The sequence below is a fragment of the Mesoplodon densirostris genome, chromosome 11, assembly GCF_025265405.1.
Source record: "Mesoplodon densirostris isolate mMesDen1 chromosome 11, mMesDen1 primary haplotype, whole genome shotgun sequence".
Taxonomy (NCBI): Eukaryota; Metazoa; Chordata; class Mammalia; order Artiodactyla; family Ziphiidae; genus Mesoplodon; species Mesoplodon densirostris.
This window is the reverse complement of record NC_082671.1, coordinates 91,051,634-91,064,373: the sequence shown is the minus strand read 5'-3', so window position 1 is coordinate 91,064,373 and position 12,740 is coordinate 91,051,634. Positions and strand designations below refer to the sequence as shown.

General features: G+C 35.1%; 1 protein-coding gene across 2 annotated transcripts in view; it reads right to left on the bottom strand.

The window, feature by feature from the left end:
• Positions 1 to 2,387: 2,387 nt before the first annotated feature.
• ATP2B1 (ATPase plasma membrane Ca2+ transporting 1) overlaps positions 2,388 to 12,740 on the bottom strand; it is a 73,486-nt gene continuing 63,133 nt past the window's right edge. The window contains exon 20 of one of the 2 annotated variants that reach the window (XM_060113593.1): positions 2,388 to 3,919. In XM_060113593.1, coding sequence (XP_059969576.1) covers positions 3,608 to 3,919 — 312 coding nt within the window. In that variant the 3' untranslated portion in view covers positions 2,388 to 3,607. The remainder of the gene's footprint in view (positions 3,920 to 12,740) is intronic. The other variant, XM_060113594.1, reaches the window with a different exon arrangement.

Below are 12,740 nucleotides of genomic sequence, written 5' to 3'. Positions count from 1 at the left end.
TTAGAGAAACTTCCCTTTCTTATTCAATTAATTTTACAAAGGGACTTAATTCAAAATTCAATCCTAATACATAATACATATATACAATCGAACTTGACAAAGTAGAAAACATCTCTCATGTCATAAATATGGTACTTGTATATACTCATTAACTGAGTAATTTTTACTGGTGGAAAAATATGGTATTAATAATCATTTAAAGTTTTCTCAGTATTTCAACAAAGTTGCTAACTTATGTTAATAATTTATTATAAAAACCAGCTGAGGGCAATTTGATTAATTTTGTTACCATAACATTCAGATAATTGCTATTGACAACTTTGCATTAGTTAATGAAAAAATAAGGTCTTACATTTAATGTGAAAAACTAATCTTTTTTAAAATCCAAACATTACTCTCCCCTGGACTGCAAAAATTATCTCTTGTGCTACAAAGATTGAAGACAGTGGGTAGGCGAGTAGGGACAATATATGCCCACTTTCCCTCTAGGGGCAAGATCATGCATATTAGAACACAGCCATAACATTTCAAGTACATTACAGAATTTTCATCAATTAGGTTTTTAAAATTTCAAGTAGAAAAAAATAATTCCCAAATATGATGTTCAAATCAATTTAAATATTCAAAAAGTTCAGTCCCCATTCAGAAACAGATAAACAGTATATTTATTAAATGAGTTAAGACAAATAAACTTTACAAATAGACAAATAATAAAAGGCTCAGTGGCTAAAATAGATGGTAAGCATCATTGAAAGAAATCAACACCATCACGGTATCTCAGTTGGCTTACACGTGTAAAAAGAAATTTTCAAAGAGCAATTTCACAGAAATGAAGCCAGTTTTTTTTTTTTTTTTGCTTATAAACAAATCACCATTTCTTGGTTCAAAACTGACATCTGTTATGAAAATTACCATATCACATATTTATAAGATGACAAGGAGTAACTCATCTTCAAAGTGCAAGTAAGTCTATTTACAACCACAAAAAAGGCAATGATGAGGAGAAAAAGATTTTTAAAAAATATACAAAGATTAAAAACATTTGGGATGCAAAATTAAACAATTTTTTGGTTAGAGGATAAAAGAGAAAACGTGATTGAATTACAGATGCTGATTTCAGCTATACATACTATATAATGGGATCCAAGATCTTTAACAGCTTGTTTGCATTTTTTTCCACTTACATAATGCTCTGGAAATTTCTGGTAGAAATTACAGTGTCTCAAAGAGAGAAATACACACTAAGCATGTCTTGCTACTACTTCATGGATGTCATAAGACCCGTTTATGGATTAGAGTTGGTGTAAAAAGCCATTGCCTTGAGTTGAAAAATGAATACTGTAAAAGCTCAATACAAATCCTCCAAAGCACATGCATTTCTAAATCTTTTGGTAATTACATTCATATTTAAGCATAACCAAAATAAAAAAGAAAACTGAAAACATTTCCCTTTTCTCTATTCCCTATGCCTTGTAGGCTTCTCCAGTTGATAGGGTAAATTTTTAGAGCTGAAAGGGTTCTTCAAGATAGTCTAGTCCACCACCCTCATTTAGGGTAAATGATTTCCCCAAGGTCATGCAGCACTGTTAATGGCAAAATCAAGACTAGAAACCAGGTCCTGACTCCTAGCCTCGTATGCTTTCCAGCATATCATGCTACCTCTTTTTACAGTATGATTTGCTATAAATACCTGATGAATAATGTACAGTTAAAAATGCTGACAGAGCCAATGTTTTTCTAAGTCTTGCAGAGGCTAACTGCAAAGGACTGATGGAGAGAAAAAGATTCTCCCCCATCCACCAAAAGTATCAAGCACCATCAACTAAATGTTTCTTTGCTGGGTCAGCACTTTCAGATGTTGTAGTAGTCCTCGTAAACTTTATGTCAGCCTGAGGATTGTATATCTGATGCAATCTGGGCCCTAACACAATACCAGTTCCTAAAAGGTAAAGACAGAGGCAAAAAGGGGGAGAAGGTAGACAAAAGAAAAAAAGACTTAAAGACTCCAGCTGGCTTAGAGATGGGCATTCCAGCATATGGTTAATTATTACATCTAAATATGTATATTTTTAGGATCTTTCCCACCTTTTCACATAATCTCATTTTACCTAATTTGTTATTTGGCCACTTAAGAATGAAAACAAATGTATCAAAGACAATGGTGGTCATTATTTTTTTTAAACTGTGAGACTATTTTAGGCAAACTAAACTCTATGAAGAACATGTCAAACTGCAATGATTTCCTTAATTTGGTTCTGTTAGACTGCCACCAAGGAATTAAAGGGGGTACTTCATGGGGCTGTTACCATCTTGAAATTTATTCCAATTGTGGTTAAAGAGAACAGACCGATGCACCATATATGTAGAATTGAGTAAAGAAGCTGAAATTTCTTTTTAAAAAAACATCGCTGTGTATTTATTTAATAAAAGGGCATATTTATTTATGTTTACAAACAAGTTTCAAAAACAAAAGGAAAACATGTATGCTTCTACTTATTAACCTTTTTCAAAATGCCAACAGCCCTCATGCTGTATGAAGGTTTCTAAGGATTTATTAGAAAAATCAATACAGTTCACTCACAGTTCACCAAGACATCACTGAACTAACATGTTTAGACAAAAACAAAAAGGACTAAAGTTCTCTTGTAGTTTGATAGTTTGATTTAATTTGATTTGCCTGAAATAACAAAAGCATTTCAAGCATCTTTCATTATGTAGTTGATGTCCTGCATTAAACAATCTACTAAATTCTGAACAAAGGTTATTAGCAAGTTTCCAAAAATTTTAAAAATTAAACAGTTGTTTCAAAACCATTAAGTAGTAAATGTATTTAAGAAACTAATTAGGACAGATGCCATAACTTCATTAGAACACCACTGCTCATGTTTTTTTGTTTTGTTTTGTTTGTTTTTTGTTGTTTTTTTAAACAAAGCATTAGTGTTATCTATTTGGCTATTAGTATTAGCAATTTATCTACAATATTTAACAAGGTAAATTGTAGGCAAAAATTTAGTACAGTTTCAATAGAAACACCCCCCCCCCTTTTTTTTTTCCTGAAAATACAGCAGTATTTGAAGGACTAATTTTTCTCTGCATCAGTTATAAGGAAGCTTCCCATCTATGAACAGGAACAAAAAAAGTATCTACAAACCTTGTAAACAGATCTGTATCATTTATAAACATAAATAATCCAAATTATTAACAGCCAACAGCAGAAATTAAAGCATCAATTCAATGATCCAGGGCTCTTTGCTTGCTTGCCCAGCTTTACTCCTCCCTCTCTCCCATCAAGGATTGAGATAAACTAAAGCTTTGCTAATACACTGTTCAGGACCATTCTTAGGTTCTACTGATGATCCACAGGTCAACTTAAGCTGAGTTACTGTTTCTGTCAGTTCATTTCTCCCACCCCCCAAAAAGCACCCTCAGTCTGGCAGAAAGCTTTGCTTTTTTTTTTTTTAAAAAAATAAATCTACATTCGTACAAGTGTGTCTTCTGTTGAAGTCCAAAGACAAGAATACTATCTTGTCCGTCACAATATGTGAAAAGACCCAGTTTCAATTTGTTTCTTTACAATGCAGCTAGTGTGTTAACATTCAGCTTACAATCAGAGTGATGTTTCCAAACTATGTAGTGGGCTTCCTGGGGATGAAGAGGTAGCAGACTTGTTCATTTCTATTGTAAGGTAAATCCCGCTGTCAACAGCATTGTTATTTTTGTTGGGAGAGGGCGGAGGACTGGAGTTACGTTTTGTAGGAGCATCATCTTCAGCATCAGTGTCATCAATAAGGGGGATATGAGGCTCTGAATCTTCTATCCTAAACTCAGGATGTGTCATAAAGTTGTGAATTGAACTTCTTGATTCCGGTTTTTCTAACCCTTCATATAAAGAACTACGAAATGCATTCACCACTCGAATCTGTAAACATCAGAAAACACAGAAAGATATCAGTACGCCATTAGCTTAATTTAAAAATGGTTCATTTATGAGTCTGAATCCACAAACAGCTAGGTATGAGTGAATCATATTTGCATGTAATGCAGTGGAACTTGCAATACACTGTAAAAAAAAATGAATATTTTAGTAGGACACTACAGACCAACAAAACCACATACTCTAAGAATTAAGAGGTGTAGAATTCAAAGTAATACTAAGAAAATCTCATTGTCACTGGCTAAGAATTTAATAGCCATTTTATAGGATTTTTTCCCTAAAAAAACCAAAATCAAACAGAAAACAAACATAAAATTAACCATACACAGCTTTAGCTAATTTTTTTAAATGAAAAAAATTATCTTTTGAAAACAAAATAAGTTAAACAAAGTCAAGCACAGAGGGTTACTATTAATCATGCTAGGAATTAGGGTGTCACCGACTATGAAAAAGCCAAGCAAATATAAGCTGAATGTCACAATGAACTCACATCTACCCCACTACGCCCTTAATTAAAAAATAAAAAGACAAAAAACCCAAATAAATATCTATAAAATGCCATTAAACAGCTATAAATATTTGAGTATATGCCATTTGTCAGTCAAGTGTTAGTGTTTTTCTCTATAATAATAAAACAAATAAATTTACATACTAAACTTCATTGGAAAGAACAGATTTAAAACAAAACAAAAAGCCCTCTGGGATCCTTCTGTGAAAAATTTCCCCAGGAGAAGACACAAAGTCTTCTAGCATTTTCACCCTTAAACATATAGCTCAACAATTCACCTTCCTTCTCAGAAGTCTGCTGTATGGATGAAGAGAGGTTAATGAATAATTGACTCAAATACATTCCTGCACATACTGACATTAGGTCTCATTAACCCAGTGTCATAAAGAGTTAAAAAAAAAAAAGACAAAATCCAAATAGTTGAGCATCTAGTATACATCAATTCAAATGATGTTTGCCTTTGCTTTCTAATGAATCCTGTTTAGCAATGAAGACATCATTTACTCATAGTTAACAGAAGTAACTGATACTGATATTCCAAAAAAAAGATCACTAAAGTCATCTCATAAGTCACTAAATTCACCTCATAAGACAATGGCATTGAAAAAATTAATTTCTTCACAGGGATATTTGAATTTATTTTTTTGAAAATGTAGCAGTTTATGCCCACTTTTTACTGTATATATTTAAGGTATACAAGACTATTTGATATACATCTACACTATGAAATAATCATTACAATCAAGTTAATTAACATATCCGCTACCTCACACAGTTATCATTTGTGTGTGTCGAGAACACTTGGGAATGTACCCTCCTAGCAAATTTCAAGTATACAATACAGTATAGTATTGTTACCTGTAGCCACCATGCTATACGTTAGATCTCCAGACTTATTCATCTTGTATAACTGAAACGTTGTACCCTTTGACCAACATCTCCCAATTCCCCCTCCCTCTAGGCCCTGGTATCCATCATTCTACTCTGCTTGTATGAGTCTGACTATTCCAGATCCCCACTTCTAAGAATTTATCCAAAGGAATTGAAATCAAGATCTTGGAGCGATTCCTGCACTCCTATGTTCACTGCTGTCAGTGGCCAGTAGGCATAGAGAATACAAACTGGAGGACCAGCCAGCAAGTCTGGTGAGTGATGAGAGCTGCTCAAGATGACTCTAAAGTTGTCGCTTATTTGACTTGGTTGCTGGTATTGCTAATGGAGCTAGAGAAGCAGTTGAGATGTTTTATTTTGACCAGTCTGGGTAGAGGGGAGTAATGAAGAATCAAGGGGAAAATAAAAATCAATTTTTGAAACATGTTAAATTTGGGGAGCTGCAGAACATCCAAGTGAAAATATCCAGAGCTCAGAAGAAAGGTATGGGTTTAAGTTAGAGATATGGGAGTCGGCAAGGCTCTAGGAGGGGCAGCGTAAAGAGTTATAAGCAGGTGAGTGCAGTTAGTATATTTGTATAAACGATTACACTCACACCTGTGGCAAGTGAAATTAGGTTCCTTTTTACGGAAGCTTTCCAATTTTGCTAAGATATTTTTTCCTATCTGACAAAATGTATTAAGTTATCCTAGAACATCGAAGCTTGAAAGGATATTCGAGATAGTTTATTTCAACCATTTTACAAATAATGAAACTGAGCAACTGAGGACAGGTGGTTGCCTTGCTGGGTCACTACAAATTAGTGCCAGAATGTCTTAGAACCAAGCTTTCTGTACTGCCAACTCCAGGTTCTTTCAAGTCAATAAAAGAAGAGAACATATGGACATCAGCTTTATAACTAACTTCAATAGATTAAGATACTTCCTAAGATTTAGGTCAGCACATTACAAGGAGAGCTTAGAAATGCTGCAAAGCAATACAATTTTCAATAAACAGTTCTCACATTAGGCACACACAATAACATCTAGATTAACTAGGGGCCACTGAGCCAGATTTGCTTTACTTTCTACTCATAAATAAGAAAGCACTCTCGATCTAAGGCGTGACACTGACCTAGTTTATATTTGCCCTCATCTCTGTTACCTTCTATAGGTAAAATTCTCACAGTACTGTAGTAATTCTGAGTAATTAAAAAGTGCCAACTGTGTGCATTATACTGTAGGTAGACAGAAAACTATTTTAATACCACTAAGAAATCAGTTTAAGCAGAAAATGATTACCCATCTTTGACAATCCAACCCTAACTGTTTATCTAGTCTTTTAACTCAATTCTTTTAATAGCTATTAAGACCTACTATGCACAAAACTATAGCTCCTAAAAGTATTAGAATTAAGAAAAATTCAACAATCCCTATGTCAAGAATTTTTTAAACAGTAAATTTTTTTTTTTGTTGTTGGTGGTACGCGGGCCTCTCACTGTTGTGGCCTCTCCCGTTGCGGAGCACAGGCTCCGGACGCGCAGGCTCAGCGGCCATGGCTCACGGACCCAACCACTCCGCGGCATGTGGGATCTTCCCAGACCGGGACACGAACCCGTGTCCCCTGCATCGGCAGGCGGACTCTCAACCACTGCGCCACCAGGGAAGCCCAACCGTAAATTATTGAGGAAAAAAATCAGAGGCATGATGAGGCACATACGGCAAACAAAAAATTGAAATGATTATTATGATCAATAAAGTAATTTTAGGAAACTGAATATGTAAGCATTACATTAAACTTTAAGTAACAAATCAAGTTAAGATCATGTACCCTGCTAAACCACCCATTTTCTTAAATATAATCCTAACTTTTGATAGTAGAAAATATCACTGCCCAAAACACTGTATGTAAGGAGACGGCTCTAAACCATGAGGCTACTTAATCAGTAGCTGATATATCTTACCTTCTACAACAGACTGCCCATTTCTGAAATTTGTATTTATCATTACCTCTATTATGTGCACCATAAAGAATTTCAATGGTAAAGTAAAAGATACTGTGCAACAGGGAGTAAAATTCGAGGTTGCTTTTCAAAGCTGTGTACTTGCATATCAAATTTTCTCAAAGTGAGACTCACCTGTGTAATATGTAATGTTTTAATTACCTGGAATAGGGGTTGGAAAACATTTTCTGTAAAGGGCCAGACAGCAAATATTTTAGGTTTAGTGAGCCATACGGTCCCTGATGCAGCTACTCAACTCTGCCCTTGTAGTGTAAAACTACCAGACAGTAATTAAATGAATGAGCATGGCTATGTTCCAATTAAAAACAGGCAACAGGCCAGATATGGCCCATAGGCTATGGTTTGCCAATCATTTATCTGGAAGTCCAAATTTTCTCTCAATTTCTCCTTTCCAGGAAGGCGTAACTATTGATTTAGCAAAAGAATTTACTAACCGTGAAGACTGATATTAGAAGGATACACTTTATAAAGAAAAACTATAGAAAGTTTCCTCTTCAGATTTTTAGAAGATCTGACTAATAAGTGAGGAAAAAAAGATGCCCTCTCCAGAGATGTTACAAGCCTAGTATATGACAAAGTTGAAATGGATTATAATTTCTTCATTTAGCACAGCAAAGACTCCAGATGAGCCTTTGAGGATAGTGGGGGAGGGGGGAGGGACAAATTAGGAGTTTGGGATTAACATATACACACAGCTACATATAAAATAGAAAACCATGAGGACCTACTGTATAGCACAGGGAACTCTATTCAATATCTTACACTAACCTATAATGGAAAAGAATCTGAAAACGAATACATATATGTATAACTGAATCACTTTGCTGTACACTTGAAGTTAACACAACATTGTAAATTAACTATACTTCGCTAAAAAAAAAGAAGGTTAAAAAAAAAGTCAAAGAAGTTTGACAAACACAGATATTTCTAAGATTATTCTATATTAGGGCAGGAAACCAGTGAGGAATTTACACCTTTCATTAAATGTATTAACACCATTACCCTCAATACATGTGCCCAGCAACTCACAGGTTTCATATATAGTTGTGCATCAGAAAAGAGCACAGAGCACATCACCTGAAGCAGGTGTGGGTGGCTATGTCTTCAAACAGAGTTTGTGCTTGATTTGATATTTAATATAAAGCCTGGAATACAATTATACAGAGAAATACAATAAATATGATACACCTAAGGTCATGTGATACCACTCCAAGTGAAAGAAGTCAATTACTTAAAATTTTCTGAAGTAAAAATAAATGGAATATATACCACCTAGGAGATAAACTTGTCAAAAAAAGTTTAACATAAAGCTAATCAAGAGGAAACAACCAAATCCAGAATGCAGGACACTTTATAAGACAATTTGCCTAGATTTTTTAAAAAAGTCAATGTTACGAAACTTAAAGGTAGAGAAAATGGATCCAGGTTAAAGGGGACTGAAGAGTCATAACACACATTATTGAATGTCTTTCCTTCGATCCTGGATCAAAAAAGCTATAAAGGACATTTTGGGGGCAACTGGAGAAATCTGAATATGGACTGTATATTAGATAAAATGGTATCAAAGACAGATTTTTTGGATGTGATTATATAGTATGATTATATAGGAGAGCACATAGTGAAGTATTTAGAGATGGCATTTACGGTATCTGCTACTTACTTTCAAATGGCTCAAAAAAAAGTATATATTAATACTATATAGATAAAGCAGACATCATAAAATATTAGGAAGTGGTAAATCCAGGTGAAGATTATTCATGGATTAATCTTTCAACTTGTCTGTCAGTTTGAAATTTTTCAAATTTAAAGTTTTGAGGGGAGGGATTAAGTCTCAGTTTGGCTCCTTCTTGTGGGATATAAACAGATGCTTACTTTCCATTCTAGCCTCATCAACTCCTTACATTCCATTACTCTTTTAGTATCAAACTATGTCAGTTGAGGTCTGCTTTCCTCAACCGACAAATTCTGTCAGGTCAGCTCGGGAATCATTTCCTTTTGGTAATTTTTCCTGACTTCTCAGGGTGGGTTAAGGACCCTGTTATAACATTCTCTGTTTCATCACCATGTAGAAATCCCCAACTCCTTGTTTGCTTCCCTTACTAGATGACAAGATCTGGAGGTTCTAGCAGCCTTGGCATATAGTAGGCCTTCCACTGTTTATGAAATACAACTAAATGAACACTAATAGTACGAGATGAAGGGATGAGTGGTAATATGTCCTCGAAAGCCAGGAATAACGTGAAATCCATAGGAGGGAGGCATGCAACTGACATCAGCCATCCCAGGAGTAAGGCCAGGCAATTTGCATACACCATTTCATTCAGGTAGGTAGTACCACAGTAATTTCTAAAAGGAAGATTCCAATCTGTCCACGTATGTAAATTTAACATCCTGTCTAAATGTTACAGGGTCAGTTTGTCTTTACAGCACTTGTCTGCTCTTTGCTCTACATCATGTTGCCTCTGCTTATTAGCCATGGACAAGTCATTTAAACTCCAAGTCAGTTTTCACACCTATAAAATGGGCATAGTTCCTGTTCTGCCTGTTTTACAACACTGTCAAAAATAACAAATGAAAATTACTTAAGAGTGAACAGATAGGCTCTGCGTAAACAGCATTGTTTTCTCCCCTCAATTCATCCCCTCCCCAGCTTCCCAAGGTTCCTCTAGTCCTTAATTGGCTAAAGACCAAATGGAAAAGATAGCTTTCTGGCCAAATCAGGTATCTTAGCTGACTTCAAGGGTAGGCATGAGGAATGGGGGGGTTTGTATCTTTAATGCCTCTAATATACTAAGAATCTACCATGGACTCAAGACACTAATTCAGAGTAAGAACGATATAGGTTATAAGACTTCTGGAGAGTTTACTAAAAACCTTTTACTAAAAGTCATTTACTAAAAACCTGAAAGAAAATCTGTCATTCTAGTCAATTAATGAAAATTATGACCTGTGATAATTAATCAGTATAAATCACATGATCATCTTTCAACAGATGCAGAAAAGCACTTGACAAAATTCAACATCCATTTATAATAAAAGCTCTTAACAAAACAGGTATAGAGGGAACATACCTCAACATAATGAAGGGACACACCCAGAGCTCACATCACACTTAACAGCGAAAACATGAAAGCTTTTCCTCTAAGGTCAGGAACAAGACAAGGATGTTCACTCTTGTCACCTTTATTCAACATAGTACTGGAAGTCTTAACTAGAGCAATCAGGCAAGAAAAAGAAACAAAAGGCATCCAAGTTGGAAAGGAAGACATAAACCTGTCACTGTCTGCAGATGATATTATATATAGAAAACCCTAAACACTCCATCAAAAAACTGTCAGAACTAATAAACGAATTCAGTAAAGTTGCAAGATACAAAATCAATATGCAAAAATCTGTTCTATTTCTTTACACTAATAACCTATTTGAAAGGGAAATTAAGAAAACGATCCCGGACTTCCCTGGTGGCACAGTGGTTAAGAACCCGCCTGCCAGTGCAGGGGACACAGGTTCAAGCCCTGGGCTGGGAAGATCCCACATGCTGTGGAGCAACTAAGCCTGTGTGCCACAACTACTGAACCTGCGCTCTAGAGCCTGCGAGCCACAACTACTGAGCCCACGTGCCACAACAACTGAAGCCCGCACGCCTAGAGGTCAAGCTCCGCAACAAGAAGCCCGTGCACCGCAAGGAAGAGTAGCCCCCGCTCACTGCAACTAGAGAAAAGCCCGTGCGCAGCAACGAAGACCCAATGCAGCCAAAAATAAATAAATTAAAAAAAGAGAAAACAATCTCATTTACAACTGTATCAAAAAAAAAATATCTAAGAATAAATTTAACCAAGGAGGTGAAAGACCTGTATATTGAAAACTACAAGACATTAATGAAAGAAACTAAAGATGACACAAATAAATGAAAAGATACTCCATGTTCACAGCCTGGAAGAATTCATATTGTTAAAATGCCCATATTACCCAAAGCAATACAGATTCAATGAAATCCCTATCAAAATTCCAGTGGCATTTTTCACAGAAATAGAACAAACAATCCTAAAATTTGTGTGTGAACCACAAAAGACCCCAAATAGTCAAGGCAATCTTGAGAAATAAGAACAAAGCTGGAGGCTCCCTGATTTCAACTATATTACAAAGATATAGTAATTAAAACTGTATGGTACTGGTATGAGTTTACATAAAAATGGACATATAGATCAATGGAACAGAACAGAGACCCTAGAAATAAACCCATGCATATATGGTCAATTAATTGACAATAAAGGAGTCAAGAACATACAATGGGGAAAGACAGTCTCTTCAATAGATGGTGTTAGGAAAATTGGATAGCCACATGCAAAAGAATGAAACTGTACCACTATTATCTCACACCACACAAAAATGAACTCAGAATTGATTATAACGACTTTAACATTAGACCTGAAACCATAAAACTCCTAGAAAAAAACACAGATGGTAAGTAAGCTCCTTGACATAGGGTGATGATGATTTTTTGAATCTGACACCAAAAGCAAGAAAAGCAAAATTAAACAAGTGGGATTACATCAAACTAAAAAGCTTCTACACATTAGAGAAAACTATGAACAAAATGAAAAGGCAACCTACAGGATGGGAGAAAATATTAGCAAATCATATATCTGATATAGGGCCAGTATCCAAAATATACAAAAAACCTGTACAACTTGATAGCAAGAAAACCAAACAATCCAATTAAAATATGGTCAAAAGATCCAAACAGACATTTTTCCAAAAACTATCTACAAATGGCCAATAGGTACATGAAAAGATGCTCAATATCACTAATCATCAGGGAAATGCAAATCAAAACCCACAATGAGATATTACCTCACATCTGATAGAATGAAACAGAAACAACCTAAGTGTCCACTGATGAATGGATACATATGGTGTACACACACACACACACACACACACAGGAACATTATTTAACCATAAAAAAGGAAATCTTGATATTTGTGAAAACACAGATGAACCCTGTAGGCATTATCCTGAGTGAAATAAGTCAGACAGAGAAAGACAAATACCGTATGATCTCTCTTATATGTGGAATCTAAAAAAAAATGAAACCCAAACCAAGCTCATAGATACAAAAAACAAATTGGTTGCTGTAAGAGGTGGGAGGTGGGCAGTGGTGTGAGAAATGAATAAACTTAAAAAAAAAAAACTGAAAAAAAATTAAAAGAAACGCACTTTCCCTACTTCTTTGGAAAACTTAATAGAACATTTTCTTATCTAGGAAGCAATTCTAAATTAAATTGATTATATAAATGAAAAAAACCCACATAAATACCAAAGAACTTTGAAGCTTATACAGGGATGCACTCTCAAAACAAAACAAAATAAATTAAAAATTCACAGCAAGGCCACAAAGTCCA